The sequence below is a fragment of the Chiloscyllium plagiosum genome, unplaced genomic scaffold, assembly GCF_037043375.1.
Source record: "Chiloscyllium plagiosum isolate Xiang-an unplaced genomic scaffold, Cpla_swu_hap1 HiC_scaffold_43, whole genome shotgun sequence".
Classification (NCBI taxonomy): Eukaryota; Metazoa; Chordata; class Chondrichthyes; order Orectolobiformes; family Hemiscylliidae; genus Chiloscyllium; species Chiloscyllium plagiosum.
This window is the reverse complement of record NW_028270181.1, coordinates 23,126,545-23,152,384: the sequence shown is the minus strand read 5'-3', so window position 1 is coordinate 23,152,384 and position 25,840 is coordinate 23,126,545. Positions and strand designations below refer to the sequence as shown.

Below are 25,840 nucleotides of genomic sequence, written 5' to 3'. Positions count from 1 at the left end.
GATTCGAGCCCACGTTCCCAAAACATTGCCTCTGGTTTTGGGTTGCTAATCCAGTGGCATTGCCACTACACCAGCACCTCCACTTATCTTGTCTGCTCATGCAGCAGGTCAGTCTCAGTCAGAAAGCACGGAAACAGACCCTTCATTGGTCCAACCATTCCCTGCTGACTATCTTCCCAAACTAAGCCATTCTTATCTGCCTGTGCTTGGGGCATATCCCTCACAACATTTGCTCAAGTACTTATCAAGATGTCTTTTAAATGTTGTAACTGTACACGCATCCAGCACTTCCTCTGGAAAGTTCATTCTCCACACGAACCACCCTCTGTTTAAAAAAAAAGTTGCCCCTCATATTCTCTTTAAAACTTCCTCCTCCCAACTTAAAGATATGCCCCCTAGTTTTGAACTCCCCCACCATAGGGAAAATTCACCTGCTATTAACCTTACCTATACCCCTCGTGATCTTAACAACCTCTATAAGTTCCCCCTCAACCTCCTACACTCCAGTGAAAAAAGTCCCAGCCTATCCAGCCTCTCCTTACACCTCAAACCCTCCAATCCTGGCAACATCCTGGTATTTCTCTTTTGAATCCTCTCCGGCTGAATAATAACAGAGCTCAAAATGTGAGAAATGCTAACATTTCAGAGATTGAGGGATGATAATTAAAACTTCCTACATCTAATTATTAGAGGTTGGTCTCTAAATTAATTTTAAAACACATCTGCTCTACGCCCTGAAATGTGGATAGGAGATGCCTCAGGATAGGGTGTGTGAAGACTTAACAGAGCAACCAGAATTGGACACACTACTCCAGAAAGGGCCTCGCCAACGACCTGTTCAATCTCAACATGACATCCCAACTCCTAGACTCAAAGATCTGAGTAATGGAGGCAACTAACCCAGTTTCACATCTTATCTGTGAGAAAGGAGCTCTGACAGTGCTGCACTCTGTCAGCGTTACAGTGGAGTGTCAGTCTGGGATTGGATTGCAAACCTACGGAGTGGAACGTGAATGTCCGACTCAGTTGAGGCAAGCACCCTTTCCTCTGACATGTCGGTTTGAGTTTTCCTCTTTATTTGGAGGAGGGCCTCACAATCCATCAGGTTCAGAACCTGCCATTCCACCTGAGGTAAATCACCATGAACCTCAGATTTTCGTAAGGTCCCAAGCAGACCCTTGCATCAGTCTGCTCGGTAATGAGATCAACAGCTGGCTTGACTTAAAGTGGCTTTTCCAAGTGTTGGGAATCGCCAGCAGAAGCCTTGGCATGAGAATTTCCAATCTTGCCTCTCAAATTTCCTTCTGAATGAAATGACCCTCCTCACCAACTCTTCACACACGCCATCCCAAGGCATCTCCCATCCACATTTCAAACACAGGGGCTTAGAGCAGATGTGTTTGCCATTTAAAATTAATTTAGAGACCAACCTCTAATTGATTAGATCTAGGAAGTGTTAAGATATCATCCCTCAATCCCTGAAGTGTTAGCATTTCTCACATTTTGAGCTTTGAGTATAGGAGTTGGGTTGTTCTGTTGCAGCTGTACAAGATGCTGGTGGGGCCACATTTGGAGTACTGCATGCAGTTCTGGTCACCCTGCTATAGAAAGGATGTTACTAAACTAGAAAGGGTGCAGAAAAGATTTACTAGTATTCTCGCTGTACTGGAAGGTTTGAGTTATAAGGAGAGGCTGAAAAGACTGGGATTTTTCTGCCTGGAGTGTAGGAGATTGAGGTGATGACCTTTTATAGAGGTCTATAAAGTCATGAAAGGCATAGGTAAGGTAGCTAGCCAACAGCTTTTCCCCATGGTAAGGGAGTCTAAAATCAGAGGGCATAGGTTTAAGGTGAGAGGGGAGAGGTACAAAAGAGTCCAGAAGGACAATTTTTTTCACATAGAGGGCAGTGAGTGTCTGGAATGGGCTACCAGAGGTAGTGGTGATGGCAAGTACAATTTTGTCACTTAAGAAACATTTAGACAGGTAAATGAATGGGATAGGTACGGAGGGATATGAACCAAATGCAGGGAAATTAGACTAGATTAATTGAGGGAACTGGGCGGTATAGAGAAGTTGGGCCGAAGGGCCTGTTTTCATGCTGTAAACCTCTATGACTCTCTTTTCTTTGGGATCTTCCCAGTGTATATGTGTAGGTTCCTTCCAACAGCTCTAGCAGTGCAGTCACAAATGACTCTTGGACGGCTGAATGTCCTGTCTGAGAATGAAATGCAACATGCTTTCTTCAAAAAGCTTGTCTCTGGGTCAACAAGTTATGGCTTCAAGTCCCAGTCTGTAGAATTGAGAGTGAAACCTAGACTGACGTTCTTTGCAGCATTGAGAGATTGCTTGCACTATTGAGGGTGCTAGTTCCCAGGTAAATGTTAAGCCAAGCTTCTGCCTACAAACATGGTCGGTCTTGTAGCACTATTCTGAAGAATAGTTGGAAATTTCTCTATCTTGGTCTACTACCTCTCAAAAAACAACACCAAAGACAGTGGTGTCACCTCATTTGCTTGAGGTTTGGCAATTTGACTGCAGCTGTGAGTACCACTCAACATATCCCATTGATATATGGGTATGGTTCCAATGTTTAAAAGATATTTAGATAAGTACATGAATAAGTGTTTGGAGGGATATGGGCCAAGTGCAGGGAGATCGGACCAGTTTAGTTTGGAATTATGATCAGCATGGACTGGTTGGATCGAAGGGTCTGTTTCCATGCTGTATGACTCTATATGTGGATTTGAATGATCATTCTTAATTATAGGGCAGTTCAATCCTACTCTTGCTTCTAAATCCTCTGCTTTTCTTGTTTATTTTTGTTTTTGTTTTTGTTTTATAAGGTGTCATTTGTAGGCATCACAAATGGAATGTTATTTTTTCTATTTAGACGGGGAAGCCCTCTGATGATTGGCGTGAGGAGCAATGATAAACTTTCTACAGATCACATCCCAGTTCTGTATCGTACATGTGAGTACTGTTGGAGCACAGTGTAGAGTCGCTTCTGTTCTAGAGATTAGTCCAGAGTCCCAGGTAATGTTCTGGGCTCTGAGTTTGAATCCCATCAGGGCAGATGGTGGGTTTGAATTCAGTAAAAATACCTGGAATTAAGACTCTAATGATAATCACGATTGTCTGGAAAAATCCATCTGGTTTGCAAATATACTTTTCAGGGAAGGAGACTGCCATCTTTACCCCGCTGGGGTCTATGTGTGATTCCAGACCCAAAGCAATGCGGATGTCTGGGCAATAAATGCTGGCCAAGCCAGTGATGACCACATCCTGTAAATGAATAAAAAAAGCCGAGAAGATTGTTTATCAAGTGTCTTAGGGTTTTGGTATCATGCTTCACAATATTGATTGGAGTACAACAGACTTGCTGTTCACCTTTTACTCACCAGAACAGAATTGCAAAATTACATCTTTTCACAGAACTACCGAGTTCTGTACCAAGTGACTGTTTAATATTGCATTAACTCAGTCTAACGTGACCGGCAAATCTCACCTCAATACATCTCAGTGCTTTACACAAAGAAAATGGGATTGCAGTGGTAATGGTGAAATTCTAAGAATATCCAGCAGTAGGATCACTGAATACAAATCAGAGGGATACGAGTGCACTTAGAGTCATAGAGATGTACAGCACGGAAACAGACCCTTCGGTCCAACCTGTCCATGCCAATCGGATATCCCAACCCAATCTAGTCCCACTTGCCAGTATCCGGCCCATATCCCTCTAAACCCTTCTGAATTACGTACCCATTCAGATGCCTTTTAAATGTTGCAATTGTACCAGCCTTCACCACTTCCTCTGGCAGCTCATTCCATATACGTACCATTTTTATATCATTTATACCTGTCCCCTTTCACCCTAAACCTAATCCCTCTAGTTCTGGACTCCCCCACACCAGGGAAGAGACTTTGTTGATATATACTATCCATGCCCCTCATGATTTTATAAACCGACGCTCCAGGGAAAACAGCCCCAGCCTATTCAACCTCTTTCTATAGCTCAAATCCTCCAACCCTGGCTTTGTTCTTGTAAATCTTTTCTGAACCCTTTCAGGTTTCACAACATCTTTCCGATAGGAAGGAGACCAGAATTGCACGCAGCATTCCAAAAGTGGCCTAACCAGTGTCCTGTCCAGCCACAACATGACCTCCCAACTCCTGTACTCAGTACTCTGACCAATAAAGGAAAGCATACCAAACGCCTTCTTCACTATCCTAGCTACCTGCGACTCCACTTTCAAGAAGCTATGAACCTGCACTCCAAGGTCTCTCAGCAACACTCCCTAGGACCTTGCCATTAAGTGTATAAGTCCCGCTAAGATTTGCTTTCCTAAAATGCAGCACCTCACATTTATCTAAATTAAACTCCATCCACCAGTCCTCAGCCCATTGGTCCATCTGATCAAGATCCCATTGTAATCTGATGTAACCTGCTTCGCTGTCCACTGCACCTCCAATTTTTTGATGAAACTAACACAGTAACTGAAGGAGAAGTGAGAAGATTTGTTAAGTAACTGCTCTGAATACATCCTGGACCCCAGGATGACCCCAGTCGAGTGCAGAGGCTCCCCTCTCATGGTATGCATCAACCCAGCTCATATATCAGTACGAAAAGTGCAAACCCAATCAGTAAATAGACCTTTTGGGTTCTTTTCCATGTGCCTTCTTTCATCGATCAATGTGGCATCTATTAAGATGCCCATCGGTTGATGTTGCCAGGTTTGGATTATATTAGCTATAAGGAGAGGTTGGACAAACTAGAATGTCGGAGGCTGAGGGTTGACCTGATAAAGGCTATCAAATTATGAGGGGCATGGATAATGTGGATTGGCCAAGTCCTTTTTCCTTAGTGGAATTGTCAAATACTAGGGATGTAGGTTTAAGGTGAGAGGGGAAAAGCTTAAAGAGAATGTGCAAAATCAGAAGTGACACAACACCAGCTTACAGTCCAACAGGTTTATTTGAAATCACTGCTTTCGGAGCTTATGACGTAAAGCTGATGAGGGAGCAGTGTTCTGAAACCTTGTGATTTCAATGACCTGTTGGACTATAACCTGGTGTCGTGTGACTTCAGACTTTGTCTAACACCGGCACCTCCGCATAAAAGGGATGCGAGGGCAAGTTTTTATGCACAGCTGGTTGTAGGTGCCAGGAAAGCGCTGCCCAGGGGAGGTGGCAGAAACCAAGACAATAGAAATGTCTAAGCGGCATTCAAACAAACATATGAACAGGTAGAGAATAGAGGGATATGGGCTGTTGTGGGCAGATGGGATAGGCTTAGAATAACATCACAGTCGGCTCAGACATAGTGGGCTGAAAGGCCTATGTTCTCTTTGTGTATTAAGCTGTGAGAAGGGCAAGCAGGTCATTCTGTTGTGAGTTTTGATGTCAAATATCTGAATGATCTTGGCAGGTAAAGAAGTGACAAAAAACTGTCCAGCTTCCCGCTCAGATGACACCTCCTTGTATCCAGTTGGGGAAGAGAAGTCTGTGGAGTACTACATTGCATCAGATGCCAGGTAAACCACTTGTTCATCTGAACTTGGTTGAGTTAGACACGTTTAGTTGGGGAATGACGGGCAAGATAAGTTGGGTGCCGTAACTTGTTGGTGTGAGACTTTCCATTTGTGAATCACGCGCAGTGTTTCCGGCCTGTTTTATGAAGCCCACCCATGGTGTTTAGCAGCTAAGAAAATGCCTTGCTAATTGGCGTAAATCTTTCGGCTGACTGCTTTCATGCTAACTCTGTAGTTGGATAATTGAAGCGCGTAAAATTCTGGTTTCACAAATCCAGCAGGAAGGTATTGCCGTTTATTGTTTAAGAGTAGTCATCAAAGTGCATCATCCTGAGCAATACCGTTTGTAGCATCATGGGAAACAGTAAGTACCTTTTTACTCCTGGGTCTCTCTCCTGTGTATTGCTTCAGTAAAGTAAGACCAGGTTTCTTTAAAGAGAACAAGGACTTATTATTCGCCTTTCATGGGATGTGGGCACGCTGCCAAGGCCAGCGTTTGTTACCCTTGAACTCTGTTTGGGAGGACAGTAAAGAGTTAGCTGCCATTGACGTGGATCAAGAGTCATGTGTAGGCCCGATTAGGAAAGGTTGGCAGATCTCCTTCCCGAAACAGCGTATCTAGAACTGTGATAGGCTTTTAACAATAATGACTGTTTGTTGGCTATTATTGAGATTAGCCTTGTAATTCCAGGTCTACATTCTGCCCGTTGCCATGGTGAGATTTGAACCCACATTCCCCAAGCGTCAATATGGCTCTCTGGATTACTTTTCCAGGGCAATTACTCTACACCACTGTCTCCCAAACAGCTTGTATAACTTCATGCACGTGTACCAATCTGCTAAATCAGTCGACCATCCAGGTTGCAAAGTCAGATTGTTAAGGAAAGACATGAAGATGTCAGCTCGACTTCAATTGCTGCCTGATAAGGACTATTCATGAAATAGAGACTTTGACAACATTTCAGGGGAAAGTGCTCAGTTTTTTCTGAATTGAAATTGAGCAGGATAGGTGTTCTAACTCTTGTACCAATGGGTACCTTCTATTGTTGGAATTTCACAAAGCCGGTTTCCATTTTGAGGTACTCCAGATAGCCACTCCTGTTACTTTGTACTTCCGTTCAGCATGGACAGAGATATTGAAACATAGGATACTGCACCAGGGACCCGGGTTCGATTCCAGCCTCAGGTGATTGCCTGTATGGAGTTTGCACATTCTCCCCAGGTCTGCGTGGGTTTCCTCTGAGTGCTCTGGTTTCCTCCCAGAGTCCAAAGATGTGCAGGTTAGGTGAATTTGCTGTGCTAAATTACCCATAGAGTGCAGGTTAGGTGGATTACATGGAAAATGCAGGGTTATGGGTACAGGGGTGGGTCTGGGTGGGCTGCACGGAAGAGGGTTGGTGTAATAACTACATAGAGGTTGGGTCCCATACTAAGTCACCCTTTATTTACTAGTGCACAGTACACTGGTTGTGACCAGCCAGCTTGGAGTCTGTTCTCAAACTGAGGAGATTTTAATCTCCTGGTTATATTTTGCAAACATGAATAGAAAAAATAAGATCAAAGAAAACCTTGAATAAATAGGTTTCAATCCATTAAATACAATTCCAGTTGTACAAAGAAAATCAAACCTTGTGTGATCAACAATCCAAACCATTGCACTCTTTCAAAACAAACTTGTCTCAGTTTATTTTCCTCCAAAAGTAAAAAAAAATGCAGTGCAGTGCATTCAATTGAAGCCTGAGGTTTGAAGCTCAATTCACATGACATCATATGCAGGGCTGTCAGACCACGCTTGAAGGCCTGGCCCACACACACAGGCCCAGTCTGAGGCCTACGCACTGAAGCAATGGCACAGGGCCGAATCCCATCACCAAATCACCGTTTGTTCACTAGTGCATCAATACACTGGGTGTAGCCAGCCAGCTCAGAGTCAGTTGAGGAGATTCTAATCTCCTGGTAATTTCCCTTTCTTTAAGAAAAGGAAGACAATGTCCCAGACCAAGAGGACTTCTCCCCACCATACACTCACTGTACACAGCCAACTCGGAGTCAGTTCTCAAACTGAGAGGTTCTGATCTCCTGGTAATATTGACCAACCAAGGCTTTCCTGATTAGCCCAGTTTAACAACCCTAATCACTGAGGTACAGCTGATCCGAATCACTACAGTCGGTGTAATCTCGATGGGCTGAATGGCTTGATTCTATGAGCGAACGGGGACGTAGCTGCTTGGGCATCAGTTAACACTTTTTAAAATGAATAACAAGAAACAATGGCACAGTGAGTGTGTCACTGAATCAATAATCCTGAAAGTGCGGCTCATTTTCTGGATTTAAATCCCAGCTGGTAGAATTTAAATGTGAATAACTGTTCTGATATTGAAAGCTAATCTCGTCAACTGGAACCATAAAACTACCAGTGATTGTTGCAAAAACCCATCTGGTTCACTAATGTCCTTTTTAGGGAAGGAAATCTGCCATCCTTACCTGGTCTGGCCTACATATGACTCCAGATCCACAGCAAATTCTTCATTGCTTTCCAAAATAGCCAAGCAAGCCACTCCGTTCAAGGGCAATTAGGGATGGGTAACCGATACTGATCATGCCAAAAAATATATATCCCCAGAAAAACACAAAATGACATAATCAGTTATTAAGGTTTAAAAATTAACAAGGATTTCAGTTAATTGTGGTTCCATTCTGTATTTGGCTTGTTAGTATTTTTTGTCAATTTATTAGTGCGTTAATGGTGAAGATGCGGGAGCAAGGTGAGAGTAAGAAAGGGATATAAGAAGGGAAAGCGTGAGAGAAGAGAACAGGGTGGAGTGTGTTAATGTTTGGTTAATCACATTTGGTTCATTTAATGTGTTTATTTAAGATTGGCACGAAACAGGTGGTGGCTCTTAATTGTCAGTGCAAGCGTGCATAGAGCTGCTCCAGAGACGTATAATAACATCACTGAACAGGTTGATAGGAAAAATAGGTTTAAAAAAAAAAGTGTGCATAGGGTGGGGAGAGGGGGGCTCTTGTGGTGCTGTGATAATGTCTCTACCTCTGAGCCAGGAAATTTGGGTTGAAGTCCCATGTACTCCAGAGGTGTGTCATAACATCTCTGAACTGGTTGATTAGAAATTATCTCTGTACATGGGAAAGGGGCTGATGTGGTGCGGTGGTAGTGTCCCTACTGCTGGGCCAGAAGATCCAGGTTCAAACCCCACCTGCTCCAGAGGTATGTATCTCTGAACTGGTTGATTGGGAAATATGTACATACATCGAGAACAACTGCAATACTGGGGATTGGGAGCAGTTGTAAGTAGTCCATAAACTTTGTCTGCAGAAGTGGATGTCTCAGTTTCTGTCTCCCTGACTGGCTTAGATCTGAATTGACAATGTGAGGGTTATTTGAGGTCAGTTCATTGTCCAGCAAGAACCAATCCATTCAGTTTGCAGCACACGTGTATTCGGAAACTGTCATATAAACAAAGAACTAGAAATCTCAAACAAAAAACAGAAATTGCTGGGGAAACTCAGCAGGTCTGGCAGCATCTGTGGTGAGAGATAGCAGAGTTAATGTTTCGAGTCCAGTGACCCCTCTTCAGAAGAAGGTTAACGTTACCAATGTTCCATTAACCCATTTTCCCAGCTTATAAATAACCACCATCTTGGATCACCACCCCCAGTAACAAGGAAGGGCTGGTATTGGCACAGTAGCCAAAACTGTCCTGCAACGTTTGTCTGTAAATACTGAGCTACATCAATAACAGGATCAATTAAATATGATTGCAACCAAACGTTGCTGTGATTTTATATTTTCAGCATCATATTATTTTTAAGCCATTTTGACTGCCTGAGCAGCTAATGAGCCACAAAATGGCAGAGGAGAGGGTGTCATCATGGAGAAAAAGGAATTCTGGGAAAGTATAAATGTGCTCCAGACAGAATGGAAAGGCTTCACAGGCTAAGAGGAGAAATTACTTTCTTTTCAGCTTATTTATGACTAGAACACCCAGTGGGACTTCCTCACATTTTAAGTATTTTTGTTTTAAAGACATTGCATTTGCAGAGGTACTGTTCATGATGACCTGTGGTCTGGTGATGAATGGGCAGTATGTTGCCATGGCGATTGTTTTTCTTTCCCCCCCAGCGCCATCATTGAACACACGAACCGAGTGATTTTCCTGGAGGACAATGACGTGGCAGCGGTGGTCGCAGGCTGCCTTTCGATTCATCGGGTGGAACGCACGCCAAGTGACTGCCCGGCACGTGGCATTCAAACCCTGCAAGTGGAGATGCAGCAGATGATGAAAGGTAAGAGTGAGACCAATCTGGGCAACTTGTGAAAGAAACAAAAAACATGAGGGTGTTGATTGAAAGTCAAGCGCTAAAGAGTGTGTGTGTGAAGTGCTTCTATCATTGGGGGTGTCTCTAGCTGGGCCAGCATTTATTGCCCATCCAAGAGGGCAATTAAAGTCAACCACATTGCTCGGGATCTGGAATCACATGTAGGCCAGACCAGGTAAGGATGGCAGATTGCCTTCCTTAAAGGACATCAGTGAACCAGATGAGTTTTTTTTTGACAATGGCTTCATGGTCATTATCCGACTGTTCTTTCCAGATTTTTATTGCATTCAAATTCCACCATCTGCCATGGCACGTTTTGAACCCAGCTCCCCAGAACGTTACCTGGGTCTATGAATAGTCTATCAATGATACCACCAGGCCATTGCCTCTCCCTCATAACGTCCTTGAGGGAAGAAAATCTTTCCACAAACCTTGAAGGATATCTGCCATCCTTACCTGGCCCAGACCAACAGTAATCTGGTTAACTCTTAGTCACCCTCTGAAATGGCCAAGCAAGCTACTCTGATTGAGGGTACTTAAGGATGGGTGACGAATCCTGGCCTTGCTACTGACACCAAATCCAAGGGAAAAAAAAACATTTGAAAAAAGATTGGTAACTCAAATAAATCTAGTAGCAGTACTAAATAAAGTCAGGAGTGAGAATACAAGCTGAATGATGACCTGGAGGAATTGGATGACCTTATTTTAGTTCTGCTCTGTCTGCTTGCAAAACCTCAGGCATCTCAACAAGACAAACATTAGGAAACTGCATGCCAGCGTTCTGCAATTTGTGTCTTTCCTCAAGTTCCTGACAGTGTTTCAGACCAAACCGATCTAGCTATGTTTGTTGAGCAAATAGTTCCTAAAACGTTTGATGTGAGCATTGATCTTCACCTGTTTTTAATCCTTCGCTTCTGCCTTTTTGCTGTTTGTTTTACTGCATGCTGCGAATCTTTTCTAATTCAGTCAGTCACTTTCCTTTTCATTTCTACTCTCTGTGATTTATGACCCAATTCCTGGGAGGGATTGGTCTCAGGGATTAGGTTAGATTAGATTCCCTACAGTGTGGAAACAGGCCCTTTCGCCCAACCAGTCCACACCGACCCTCTGAAGAGTAACCCACCCAGACCCATTTCCCTCTGACTAATGCATCTAACACTATGGGCAATTTAGCATTGCCAATTCACCTAACCCGCACATTTTTGGACTGTGGGAGGAAACCGGAGCACCCGGAGCAACTCCACAAAGACAGTCACCCGAGGCTGGAATCGAACCTGGGACCCTGGTGCTATTAGGCAGCAGTGCTAACCACTAAGCCACCGTGCCGCCAAATTGAGCAGAATTTACTGATGTTGAGGATAGCACATCCTGAACCTGCAGTGTAGTTAGATTCCATAATAATTTTCAAAGCAGGAGTTGGATTTAAACATGAGAGGGAAACGTTTGCAGGGTTATGGGAAAATAGGATTACATTGAATTGGATAACTGTTTGAGAGCTTCCAGGAACATGATGGGCCAAAGGTGCTCCTTTAAGTACTTGTTGCAAGTACAATAACTAGTGTATTGCCCAGTCCTGGTTAATTTTATCAGTTTCCCTAGCTAAGGAAGGTTCAACTTGACATTAATGATCTCATTAAAAAATACAACATTTTTGCCGGGTTCAAGATGGTGGATGTATAACGGCTGGTTTTCCTGAATGTAGTGTGTCGAACTAGGGGAGTATAGAATCCCTACAGGAAGCAGGCCATTCAGCCCAGCAAGTCCGCACTGACCTGAAGGGGCATCCCACTATACTCCCCGCTATCCCCAATCCACCTAACCTGCTACATCGCCTGTCACTATGGGCAACTTCGCACGGCTAATCCACCTGGACTCCACATCTTTGGACTGTGGGAGAAAACTGGAGCACCCAGAGGAAACCCACACAGACCCAGTGTGAATGTGCAAACTCCACACAGGCAATCGCCCGAGGGTGCAGTTGAACCTGGGTCCCTGGCGTTATGAGGCAGCAGTGCTAACCACTGAGCCAGCAGAAATTGGATTAATAAACTACAAACACACAACAATGTGTATTGCTTCCTGTGCTAAGTTGTGGGACCATCTGCCTCATAACAAAAAAAATTTCATTTGGAGTAAAGTTCTAAATTGCATGTCACATTAAAGAAGAAAGATTGTGTTCTTCCAAAAAAAACCCGGCAATTTTTCCTTCCACGTTCTTTATTGTAATAACGTAAATCAGCAATTCTTCCAGACAGACCTTGCGGCCATGTTGTTTTTCTGCACATGCACATTTGTTACTCCACCTAGTGGCTGTGTTGCTCATAAACAGCCAAAAAGCCCCGAAAAGAAAACACCCCACAAGTGAAGACAGAGGCTGTGACCTGAATTTGTTAGATTTAATATTGAATGCAGAAGGCTGTGGAGTGTGGGGATGGAAGCAGAGGATCGTTTAAAACTGCATCGAGCTTCACAGGAAAACTGCACAGACCGAGGACAGAGAGGTCAGAGCAAGGTGGCAAATTAAAATGGCGAGCGACAGGAAACTCTGGGTCAAACATGGCCCACTAAATGGTCACCCAATCTATATCCCCAGTGTACAGGAGGACCCCCATGTGAACCATGCATGTAGTAGTCTAGTTTGAAAGAGGGTCAAGTAAATAACTGGCTCAGTGGAAAGGAGTCTCAGACATTGGGTTGAGAATGGAGGTCTTTCCAAAACCTCCAACAATGACCATACGTTCGAAAATGATCTGACTAAGTGTGAACTCCTTTGGGATAATGGAAAGGTGCTATGTGAATGCACATTGTCTTTTTTAGATTTCGCATTCCTGGTTAGCCATTGGGAGAATGGAGAGGGCGTCTGGTAGTGGTAAGGTTTGGCACTTATTAGCTGGTTGGCTTTTAATGATGAACTCAGCAGTTTCTGCCGTCCACGTTGTCAGTTGTCACTCTCTCGGTGCGGTATATTGATATTTTTATCCCATCGTGAGGAATGTGATCCTCAAATTGCAGATTCACCAAGCCACCGTATTCCATAGCAGCTTGAGCTAAACCTGCTGCACCTCGAAAAGAGACAATATTGTCATGCCTTAAGATGTTTAGATTGATTTTGACACTGAATTACGAATGCTAAACAGAAGCTGGAGACAACATCCTGATAAATTATTACAAGCATAGCCTTGAGACTTTATCTTCCCACACCAAATCGTCTGACCTTTTATCATTAAATATATTTTCATGTGATTATTCTGCCTGACCTTTTTCATAGGAAACTACAGTTCCTTTATGCAGAAAGAAATCTTTGAGCAACCAGAATCAGTGGTAAATACCATGAGGGGAAGAGTCAATTTTGAAAATAACACAGGTGAGAGTCGATGCTTAAAAGTGCTAATATATGTTGTCCTCTCTGGGAGTACCACAGTTAGTCCTGTCTATGGCACCGTTCCAATAGAGTTAGGTGTAAAATGCAAAAGTGCGGATTATATGACTGAATCATTTCGGATGTTTGATGGAGTTGGAATCATAGAATCCCAACAGTGTGGAAAGAGGCCATTTACCCCATCAAGTCCAAACTGCCCCTCAGCAGTCCCACCCAATACTCTCACCCATAGAATCATGGAATCATAGAATCCCAACAGTGTGGAAAGAGGCCATTTACCCCATCAAGTCCAAACTGCCCCTCAGCAGTCCCACCCAATACTCTCACCCCCACCACCGCATGTCCCATGGTCAATCCACCTAGCCTGAATGCCTGAACACTATGAGCAATTTCCCATGGCCAATCCACCTAACCTGCACATGCCTGAACACTATGATTAATTTAGCATGGCCAATCCACCGAGCCAGCATTCCTTTGGACTGCGAGAGGAAACTGGAACACACCCGTGCAGAAACAAGGAGAATGTGTAAACTCCACACAAACAGTTGCCTGAGGCTGGAATTGAACCTGTGATCCTGGTGTTGTAAAGCAGCTGTGCTAACCACTGAGCCATCGTGCCAAGCAAGGAGTTAGCATTCCTTCATACACGATTTGGAGGTCAAGACCCAGAGGACACAGTCTCAGAATAAAGTCAAGCCGCCCAGAACCAACATGAAGAAGATTGTAGAAAATAGGAGCAGCAGTAGGCCATTCGGCCCTTTGAACCACATGGAAACACGTATACACAAACACGCACACATACACTCACACACACCCCTACAGACAGACAGACACACACACACACACACATATGCACTCTCTCTCACAGACACTCACAACCCTCCACCCCAGACACACACACACACACACCCACACACTCACATGCACCCCCTCATGGACTTAGACACTCTATACTCACATACACACACACTTTCTCACACTCACAACCCCCACCCCAGACAGACAGACAGACACAGACAGACAAAGACCCACATGCACACATATATTTTGTGGGATGAATTTGTACTTGCAGGGTTACATTGTACTTTGCTCAAAAACTGCATGAATTCATGTAAGATCTGTGAACTCACTTTTTAGATTAGAATCAGCTAAACACGATGGCACAGACAGGGAACACTGGGGGCTAACACCTTCAACATATTATTTGGCTGACACCAATTGTTACAGTTAACCTGAGAATATAACATTTTTAAAAAAAATTTGTGATTTTCATATGAAAAAAATGAAACTATCATGGTATTCGAACAGATGAAAGACTCAACAAACAATCAAGATATCTTTCAATGTATAATTTCAATTACATCACATTGTAAACGTTTGCTATAAATTCTGTGTATTACGATTGTGTCCTTCACAACCACCTGATGAAGGAGCAGTGCTCTGAAAGCTAGTGCTTCCATCTAAACCTGTTGGACTATAACCTGGTGTTGTGTGATTTTTATCAATAAGTTCAAGGTTGATCATCTAATGCAGTCCCCTGTTCCTGTTTTCTCCCCCTGCCCTTCGGAATCCCTTTAGACTGAAGAGCTGTAGGTTATGCTTTCATGAAAAGATTCAATGTTTTGGCCTCAATGCTTTCAGTGGCAGAGAATTCCACAGGCTCCCCACTCTGTGGGTAAAGACATTTCACCTCACTCCTAAATGCTTTCTCCCCCCCCCCCCCCCCCCCATGCTCTGTATCCTAAAACTGAGAGCCTTGGTTCTGGTCTGACCAGTCACCGAGCACATTCCTGATGAAGGGCTTATGCCCGAAACATCGACTGTCCTGCTCCTCGGATGCTGCCCGACCGGCTGTGCGCCGCACTTTTTGACTCTGATCTCTAGCATCTGCAGTCCTCACTTTCTCCCAGACACCAAGAACATCCTCCTCCCCGCATTTCCCCTGTCTAGGCCTGTTAGAATTTTATAGGTTTCTATGGGAACACCTCCCTCCAGCCTCCCAATTCTTCCAAGTTCTAGTCCAAACCGATTCAGTCTCTCTTCATCTATCAGTACTTGGAACCCAAAAATCGGTTTGCTAAGTGATTGTTGCACTCTCTGGAATGTCCTTCCCTCACCTAAAGAGGCCAAAATAGCCCTCAGTGCTCCAGCTATGGTTTCACCGAGCACAGTTGCAGCATTGCATCCCTTATCCTGCAGGTCGGACAGCATCCGAAGAGCAGGGAAATCAACGTTTCAGGCAAAAGCCCTTCATCAGGAACATTCCCGATGAAGGGCTTTTGCCCGAAACATCGATTTTCCTGCTCCTCGGATGCTGCCTGACCTGCTGTGCTTTTCCAGCACCACTCTAACCTTAACTCTGATCTCCAGCATCTGCAGTCCTCACTTTTGCCTCCCTGATCCCGTATTCCAGTCCTCCCACCAAGAGGGCCATCGTACCACTATCCACCTTCACTGCCTGCTGCATCTTTTAGTGACTGGTATGTAAGGACACCAGATCTTTTTGCACTCACCTCTTTCCTAATCTATCACCTTTTAAAGAATGTTTCTTCCTGTTTTTGCGACAAACTGGATAACCTCTCATTTATTCACATTGTATTTCACCTGCCAATCATTTGCCCATTCCTTCAGCTTGTCCACTCTCACCAAAGGCATCCTCCTCACAGCTCATCCTCCCATCCAGCTTTGTGTTATCTGCCAGTTATGACATTGAGTCCCTTCATCTAAATCCTTCATATATATTGAGGATAGCTGGTGCCCTAGCACTGATCCCTGCAGTACCCCACTCGTCGCTGCTTCTCACTTGGAAAAAGACCCATTTATCCCAGCTCCTTGCTTCCTGTTTGCAACCCAATTCTCTAACCGTGGGGTTTGTACTCTTCCCCCAATCCCTTGTACTTTATTTTTACAGGTAAATGCCTTATGTGGTAGCCTTATCAAAATCTTTTGGAAATCCCAGTTAAACCTCGTCCACTGCCTCCCCTTTATCAATTCGACCACTAACATCCTTGGAAAAAGAAATTCTTTACCAAGAGTGGCGAATGTTTGAAATTGTCGAACATGGAAGGCTATGGAGGTTTAGTTATGTTCAGCACAGAAACTTATTGATGTCTAGTTATTAAAACATCAAAGGAAATGGGGATATAGTGAGAAGATGTGTTCAGACAGAAGATCAGCCATGATCTAGGTGAGTAGCTGCCCAGGTTAGAGGGGCTGAATGGCCTATCCCCTGCTCCTGTTTTCTGCGCCTGGAGTGTCGGAGGCTCAGGGGTGACCTTACAGAGATTTATAAAATTACGAGGGGCATGGGTAGGATAAATAGGCAAAGTCTTTTCCCTGGGGTCAGGGAGTCCAGAACAAGAGGGCATAGGTTTAGGGTGAGAGGGGAAAGATATAAAAGAGACCTAAGGGGCAACTTTTTCACACAGGGGGTGGTATGTGTATGGAATGAGCTGCCAGTGAAAGTGGTGGAGGTTGGTACAATTGCAACATTTAAAAGGCATCTGGATGGGTATATGAATAGGAAGGATTTGGAGGAATATGAGCCAGCTGCTGGGAAGTGGGACTAGATTGGATTGAGATATCTGGTCAGCATGGACAGGTTGGATTGAAGGGTCTGTGCTATTTCCTATGCTGTGCATCTGTAGGACTCTATGTTCCTGTGCTCAAATGTGACGGAAACTCCAGGCTGATAATTTTCTCAATGGCACCAACTCCATCCAAAATCCCAATGACCAATTCGACTGGGCGAGTTTTGTAAAAGCTGCTTGGGTTGGTGATAGCATATTGAGATGAAGACGTGGGTTTTCTCTTTCGTTGGTGACCGTGCACCAAGAGATTGCAGTCTCGGGTTTCAGGGGAGGCCGAGGATTCATTTGCTTTCTGGTGGCATGATGCAATTTGGTCAGTGTGTTTCGTTCAGCCTTAGTTTTTTAACTTGTTTCTCGCTTGTCTCATAGTGATCCTCGGTGGACTGAAGGATTCAATTAAAGAAATCAGAAGGTGCAGACGCTTGTTAATTATCGCTTGTGGAACCAGTTACCACTCTGGACTAGCGGTATGCTCCTGTTTTTGATTTTGGAATTCGGTGTGTGTGTTTCGTGCATTTTCCCATGCTGCAGCTCAGACAACAGGCTCTTCATCGTGTGGTTTGTCTGGCAGTGCCAAGGACGTTCCTGCCATATCCCCATAGGCTCCAGCATCTACCTGAGGCCTTTTGTCATTGGCAAGACCGGACTCCAAGCCAGTAACTGCGGGGATGTCTGATAGGCCGTGACAATGCACCCCCCCCCCCCCCCCCCCCGCCCATGTCTCCAGGTGTAGGTGCCCCAGCACATGCAGTTAGTCTGTCCCGATGACATGCTCATCGGAGCCCCTGGGAGCAGAGCAAGTGGGCCTCTGCACTCTCTGCCTGGGGTTTGTCCACAACTGGGCATATCCCCTGGCTGGTGACTGACACAATACTGACTCTAATGTTTGCACAGTGTCGTTGTCTGAGCTGATGTGAGGTGAGGCGCGAATTAGTGCATCTTCCCTGGAGCCCTGGTCCTCTGTTTGCCCTTTCGTGTGTGTTGGCGCCAGGGTTGCCCATGACGACCAATAATCCCAACCACAAGACAGGCGAGGGATGCGAGGTGGGGAGGAAAGCAGAAGGTCTGTGATGGCTCCATCGTGACATCCTTGAGGGTGAGGATGAGGAACTGATCGAGAAGGGGCAGGAATCGGAAGCCAGCTGCCTTCAGGTGGGCAGTGCCAACTTCATTTGCCATGGTGCCTGTTACCCTCTGAGCCAATGACGACAGTAAAGGATTGGGTCTTTGCTGTTTCCCCCTCCTCTGTTCATGCACCACATGTGGCAAAGAGCAGGGAGAAGATTGTCTGTCTGTCTGTCTGTCTGTCTATCTGTCTCTGATGGTGTGTCTCTGGGTTTAAGGGATGTCCCAGTCAGGGGTACACTATGGGAGAGTCTGTAGGAGTGTGTTTGTGGGACTGGCAGGATTAGAGTGTCTGTTTGTTGTGATGCCAATGCTCTGGATATTGTCACCCTGGCTGCTCACTCCACACACTCCACAGGGTGGGTCCTGCTCTCTTCCCCCTCCAATCCCCCAACTCAAGGCCTTGATCTTGTGATGGAAAGTACAGGTTGGCAGCACAAAATCTGAGCAGCTCTCTCCTTTCATTGATCCACCATTGCTCTCTCTGAATGGGAAAGATTTTACAATGGCTTACGTTGCTGCTGCTGCCGTCCCTTTCAAAGGATTTGGTACCTTTGAAAAAGCTGCTGCTTCCTGCCTGGAATGTGCAGGGGCCACCTGAGTGGGAACTGCAGCTCATTATGACAATGGGACAGAGTTCTGTCTGATCCAGCTCGTTTCCAATTAGCATAGTCACCCTCCAAATCACAACCAAGTCTGGAATTTCATTCCCTATGTGTTTCCATTGGAAAGCAGCTTGAAAGGGGCCAAATGGACTACCTCTGATCCTGTGTTCCATTCTGTGCAGCCAGTAATTGACTGTGTGCTGCTCATTTTAATGCCCTCTCAGATTTTTTAAAATTTAAAAATCTACTTTATTCATTAAATATCTTTAAACATCTTACTAACAGTTTGATTCTGTACAGTAACATATGAAGAAACAAACATTGGAGCTTGACTGTACCCTGGCGTTTCTTACTTGAACAAGACTATATTGACATATATTTGAGGCACTAGGAGGGTCCGATAACTGAACAGACTCCCATTTACCTTCAGCAGGAAGACCTCAGACAGTGATCTTTCCCCACTGTGCCTTGGCAGCAGCTTTAGTGCATCTCTCAGCACGTAGCCCTGGAGCTTGGAATGTGCCAGTCTGCAACACTCTGTCAGGGTCAACTCCTTGCTCTAGAAGACAACAGGTTTCGGGCAGACCAAACAGCGCCTTTCACCAAGTTGATGGTCCTACAGGCGCAGTCAATGTTTGTCTTGGTGTGCGTCCCGGGGAGCAGCTTGTAGAGCACCGCGTCCTGCGTCATGGAGCTGCTCGCATGAACCTCGACACAAACCACTGCAATTTTCTCCAGACTTCCAGAAGGAGATGGGCTACTCCTGTTGTTAAATGTGTGTGGAAGGGTTTACATGTTAGTGGCTAATTTACAATGACTGGGTACCTCGGGCCTACCTCTCTCAGCCTACACTGCCTGATGTCTAATCGTGACACGTGGCTCCAGTTGGGAGAGGGCTGGATGGAGAGCGGGGCTCTTGAACTGGCTTGAGCACTGACAGGCCCTGCAGGCCTCATTAATTATAATGAGGCAATCAGCTCTCCAGAAACTAAATTTGTATGTAAATCAGGACACAGTTAGGGCCCACAATGTGATTGCTCTCTCCTAGCCACACACCACCTTCTGAAACTAAGGCACTGTCACCAAGCTGAAATAATTGGCAAATCTGCTGCAAGTTAGTGACACTTCTTTTTGTTGTTACGGTGTTAGCACTGAGTCTGTTGGCTTTGTCCCCTACTTCTTTAAGCTACAGGTTCACAGAGTCAGAGAGATGTACAGCACAGAAACAGACCCTTCAGTCCAACTCATCCATTCTGACCAGATATCCTAAATAAACCTAGTCCTATTGGCCAACATTTGGTCCATATCCCTCTGAACCCTTCCTATTCATAAAGCCATCTGGGTGCCTTTTAAGTCAGTGGTTAGCACTGCTGCCTCACAGCACCAGGGTTGCAGGTTTGATTCCAGCCTTGGGTGACTGTGTGGAGTTTGCATATCCTCCCTGTGTCTGCGAGGGTTTCCTCCCACAGTCCAAAGATGTGCAGGTCAAGTGAATTGGCCATGCAAAATTGCCCATAGGTGCATGGGTCAGAGGGAAATGGGTCTGGGTGAGTTACTGTTTGGAGGGTTGGTATGGACTTGTTGGGCGAAGAGCTTGTTTCCGCACTGTAGGGAATCTAATCTAATCTAAAAGTGCTGTAATTGTACCAGCCTCCACCACTCCCTCTGGCAGCTCATTCCATACACGCACCGCCCTCTGTGTGAAAAAGTTGCTTTTTAGCTCTCTTTTAAATCTTACCACTTTCACTCTTAAACCTATGCCCTCTAGCTTTGGACTCCCTCATCCAAGGGAAAAAGACCTACATGATTTTATAAGCCTCTGTAAAGTCACCTGTCATCCTCCGACGCTCCAGGGAAAACAGCTCCAACCTATTCAGCCTCTCCCGATAGCTCAAAAGTTCCAACCCTGGCAACATCCTTGTAAATCTTTTCTGCAGTTTTTCAAGTTTCACAACATCTTTTCTATAGGAATTGAGGTTGGCTAAGTTTTGTTCTTCACTGGTTTTCCTGGATATATCACTGTCTCCCACTGTCTCCCACTGTCTCCCACTGTCTCCCACTGTCTCCCACTGTCTCCCACTGTCTCCCACTGTCTCCCACTGTCTCCCACTGTCTCCCACTGTCTCCCACTGTCTCCCACTGTCTCCCACTGTCTCCCACTGTCTCCCACTGTCTCCCACTGTCTCCCACTGTCTCCCACTGTCTCCCACTGTCTCCCACTGTCTCCCACTGTCTCCCACTGTCTCCCACTGTCTCCCACTGTCTCCCACTGTCTCCCACTGTCTCCCACTGTCTCCCACTGTCTCCCACTGTCTCCCACTGTCTCCCACTGTCTCCCACTGTCTCCCACTGTCTCCCACTGTCTCCCACTGTCTCCCACTGTCTCCCACTGTCTCCCACTGTCTCCCACTGTCTCCCACTGTCTCCCCATGGCTGGGAACCACACAAAATCAGAGAGTAGTAGGAGTGTGGAATGGCCTGCCTGCAGTAATAGTAGACTCACTGACATTAAGGGCATTTAAATAGACATTGGACATACATATGGATAATAATGGAACGGTGTGGGTTAACTAGGCTTCAAATTAATTTCACAGTTCGGTGCAACATTGAGGGCTGACGGGCCTGTACTGCACTGTAACGCTCTATGTTAATGTCAGTGAAGACTTGTTGTGTTCCTCCACCTTTTATCCAGTGTTTCTCTAGCAGTGTTGCTGGGAGAGTGATGTCAGACACACTTCCTGCAGCAAGAGCGATCCCTGAGGACTTGCTAACTCGAAAGCAGCCACTCGCTGAACTGGACTGGGCTCTGTATTTATAAAGTGTAACCAGAAAGTGCTGGGAATACTCTTGACGATATCTGTGTGGCAGGAAGTGTTTCATGCCAACTGTCAGACCTTGAAGATCTTGGCCAATCAGGGAGAGCAAATCGTCTCCCGAGAAGAGGTGTCTTAGCATGCTTCTGCCCACAGCCCTGCTTGTCTCACAGCCCGTGGAATGTGCCCACTTGAGAAAGGTGCCCATCCCCACCCACCCTGGGGTGCCAAGAAACTGCAAATCAATACAGTCCTGCCAGTTCCCAGCTGATGCGGCACTGCCAAACCAAACCTTAGCCACACAGTTTGGATGACTGGTTTGCCAATCTCACAGTTGGCAGCAAGTGCCAGGCTGGAGGTAATGCCCGTCACTGGTATTCTTCAAAGAGCCTGGCTGCTGAAGTTACAGCTAAGGTTCTCTCTCTCAGCGTACCCGCTGTTGCAAAGTACCTGTGAGTGTTCTGTGGAGTGTTTGTACAAGTATCATGGTGGGTTCCTGGTTTTAGGGTTCCTGAAGAAGGGCTTATGCCCGAAACGTCGATTCTCCTGTTCCCTGGATGCTGCCTGACCTGCTGCGCTTTTCCAGCAACACATTTCCAGCTCTGATCTCCAGCATCTGCAGACCTCACTTTCTCCTCCTGGTTTTAGGGGCTGGGTGACCCCAACTTAAAAAAAACACCATGTTTCAGATATGGTATTAACAGTGTAGCATGCACTGAGTATTCTAGTGACACTTGTAGCACTGGAGTGTTAGCTTGGGTTATGTTTTTTCGCTTTTGGGGCAGGACTTGCTGCTTAAAGTTTGCACGTGCTACATTTTTAGAAAAAAGTCAGAAACCTTTTTTTAAAAGACCTGGCATTATGGGAGTAGTAATGCCCCTTGTATTTCACAGGGATCAACAGAACCAAGATGAGTGACTGCAGCTTTGAAGTGGTGTTGCATTAGCTGCAAAAAAAAAAGGGCAAGGGTTATATGAGCAAATCTATTCTATTAAAGAGGACATGTGATCCAATTCTACCGTGAGCTCAAGAGAAGGTAGTCCCTAGGACGGGACGGTAGATAGTCTGGGATATTGTAGGTTTTAGCAGCACGGTGGCTCAGTGGTCAGCACTGCTGCCTCACAGCGCCAGGGACATGGGTTTGATTCCATCCTCGGGTGACTGTGTGTGTGGAGTTTGCACATTCTCCCCGTGTCTGCGTGGGTTTCCTCTGGGTGCTCCGATTTCCTCCCACAATCCAACGAGGTCAGGTGAATTGGCCATGCTAAATTGCCCCGTAGTGTTCAGGGATGTGTAGGTTAGGTGCATTAGTCAGGGGTAAATGTGGGTCAGGGTGAGATGCTCTGTGGAGGGTCAGTGTGGACCCAATGGGCCAAATGACCTGTTTCCTGTCGGGATTCTGTGACTGTGTGGAGTTTGCACATTCTCCCCATGTCTGCGTGGGTTTCCTCAGAGTGCTCCAGTTTCCCCCCACAGTCCAATGATGTGCAGGTTAGGTGGACTGACCATGTTAAATTACCCATAGTATCCAGATTGGGTGGGTTAGCCATGAGAAAAGCAGAATTACAGGCATAGGGTAGTGGGTGGGCCTGGGTGAAATACTCTTTGGAGGGTCAGTGTGCACTCAATGGGCCAAATGGCCAGTTTCCACACTATAGGGATTCTATGATTCAGATGTCCCCTTCTTCAGAAGGGGAGGGATGGTGCAGAGCATGCAAAATGTGTGTCCTGTCCTGGACCTGAAGGCTTTGGCCTAACTTCTCTCTCTATGCCTTGGTTCCTCTCTCAGACACGACAAATTCTGGAGGAGCTGACGGAGCTGCCAGTCACGGTGGAACTTTCTAGCGACTTCCTGGATCGTAGTATGCCCGTATTCCGGGATGACGTGTGCTTTTTCCTCAGCCAATCAGGTACCGCGCAGCATTTATAATGCAGTCTTTGAGACAGGTGCTGGTTTTCAACACGGATGGTCCACATTTATGAAGGTTATCCGGCACTGGACCACTCCTGGACTTTTCTCCGTGCATAGATTTTCCGAGAATTGCTCATGGCTGGTAAAAGCAGGATTTATTGCCCGTCCTCCGTTCCCTGGGAATGTGACGGCAGACCCTACTCGAAGTTCTGCTGTGCATTTGTTCTGCGCGCACACAAACTACGAGTAGTCTATTCAGCCCCTTGTTTTGATCTTATTGTTATGTGTACATGACATACAACAACGTGTACAACAAAATACAGTGAAAAGCATTCATTTGTTACCACAAAATGGTGCCATTTTGAATAATTTAAGAATAAAGGGTGAATTGATTATAACCTCAAATTCAACCTAGCTGAATTGATTATAACCTCAAATCCACCTTCCCGCCACTCCTGATAACTTTACATTCCCTTATTTAAAAATAATCCATTCAGCTTTCCCTTTAAGATATTTTAGAATTTTGTTTCAGAATGAAAGGTCTAAAGCCCTCGGAAAGAAAGTATTCACCTTATCTCTGTTTAAAATGGGCTCCCCCTGATTTTTAAACCGTGACATCGCAGTTTTGATAATGCTGGGAAAGGAGACCATCCAGTCCACATCTATCATGACAAGACTCCCTCCGTGTCATACATTCCACTCAAGTCACTTCTAAGCTGCAGCAGATATAAGTCAAGAGTGTGGTGTTGGAAAAGGAAAGCAGATCAGGCAGCATCCGAGGAGCAGGCGAATCAACGTTTCGGGCAAGAACTCTTTATCAGGAATGAGACTTGTTAGCCTCGTGGGTGGAGGGATAAATGGGATGGGGTTGCGACTGGGGGGGATGGTAGCTGAGAGTCCGATAGGTAGATGGAGGTGGGGGTAATGGTGATAGGTCGGAGAGGAGTTTGGAGCGGATAGGTGGGAAGGAAGATGGACAGGTAGGACAGGTCATGAGGACGGTGCTGAGCTGCAAGGTTGGAAGTGGGATAAGGTGGGGGGAGGGGAAATGAGGAAACTGGTGAAGTCCACATTGATGCCTTGGGGTTGGAGGTTCCCAAGGCGGAATATGAGGCGTTTTTCCTCCAGGTGTCAGGTGGTAGGGATTTGGTGATGGAGCAGGCCCAGGACCTGCATGTCCTCGGCGGAGTGGGAGGGGAAGTTGAAATGTTCGGCCACGGGGCGATGGTGTTGGTTGGTGCAGGTTTCCCGGAGATGTTCTCTGAAGCTCTGCGAGTAGGCGTCCTGTCTCCCCAACGTAGAGGAGGCCACATCAGGAGCAACAAGTACAGTAAATGATGTGTGTGGAAGTGCAGGAAAAACTCTGATGGATATGGAAGGCTCCTTTGGGGTCTTGGATGGAGGTGAGGGAGAGGTGTGGGCACAGGTTTTGCAATTCTTGCGGTGGAAGGGGAAGGTGTTGGGAGGGGAGGGTGGGTTGGTAGGGGGCGTAGACCTGACAAGGGAGTCGCGGAGGGAATGGTCTTTACAGAAAGTGGATGCGGTGGGGAGGGAAATATACCTGTCTTTTTTGTCTTTTTTAAATCTCTCTCCTCTCACCTTAAAAATGTGCCCCCAATCTTGAAATCCTTCATCTGAGGGCAAAGGCAATGACTATTAACTCGATTTATACCCCTCGTTTAATCATGTCAAAACCTAACCAGGTGAAAGCAGGTTTGATATATTTAATGGCCTTGTGATTATCATGTGCTTTCTTTGGATTAAAAAGCTTTTGGATTTTGCGTTTTGGACACAACACGAATTTAGGCTTATGTAAATTGGTCCATTTTCAAGGTGCCTGGAACCAAATGAATAAAACAAGTTACATTGAAAGAAGTTGAATACTGTAGAAAAGCGAGATATTTATTTGAAATGTTTTTGTCTTACATCAGGGCAAATGCAAGAATGCTAAATTTTAATAGATCACAACAATTTTTATATTGCAGGAGGAAAAGGTGCTGAATGGGTCCCTGTGCATGAATGTATGTTGCTCTTGGCGAGCAGAAATGAGCTTAAAAATGTGTTGCTGTAAAAGCGCAGAAGGTCAGGCAGCATCAAAGGAGAAGGAGAATCGACGTTTTGGGCATAAGCCCTTCCTGAAGAAGGGCTTATACCCGAAATGTCGATTCTCCTTTTCCTTCGATGCTGCCTGACCTGCGCTTTTCCAGCAACACATTTTTAAGCTCTGATCCCCAGCATCTGCAGTCCTCACTTTCTCCGACCAGAAATGAGCCATGTTATGAGCTTGAAAATGTGTTGCTGGAAAAGCGCAGCAGGTCAGGCAGCATCAAAGGAACAGGAGAATCGACGTTTCGGGCATGAGCCCTTCTTCAGGAATGGCTCATTTCTGAAGAAGGGCTCATGCCCGAAACGTCGATTCTCCTGCTCCTTGGATGCTGCCTGACCTGCTGCGCTTTTCCAGCAACACATTTTCAGCTCTGATCTCCAGCATCTGCAGTCCTCACTTTCTCCTCCATGTTATGAGCTTGTCTGAAATTGCTTGTTCACTTG

At 45.6% G+C, this 25,840-nt stretch overlaps 1 protein-coding gene across 1 annotated transcript in view; it reads left to right on the top strand.

Annotated features, from left to right (window-relative positions):
• LOC122541799 (glutamine--fructose-6-phosphate aminotransferase [isomerizing] 1-like) overlaps positions 1-25,840 on the top strand; it is a 92,661-nt gene that overhangs the window by 32,126 nt on the left and 34,695 nt on the right. Inside the window, exons 8-13 of the mRNA XM_043678794.2 lie at positions 2,891-2,970; positions 5,426-5,531; positions 9,670-9,833; positions 13,135-13,230; positions 17,205-17,302; positions 23,168-23,288. Of these exons, the coding sequence (XP_043534729.2) occupies positions 2,891-2,970; positions 5,426-5,531; positions 9,670-9,833; positions 13,135-13,230; positions 17,205-17,302; positions 23,168-23,288 (665 nt within the window). The remainder of the gene's footprint in view (positions 1-2,890; positions 2,971-5,425; positions 5,532-9,669; positions 9,834-13,134; positions 13,231-17,204; positions 17,303-23,167; positions 23,289-25,840) is intronic.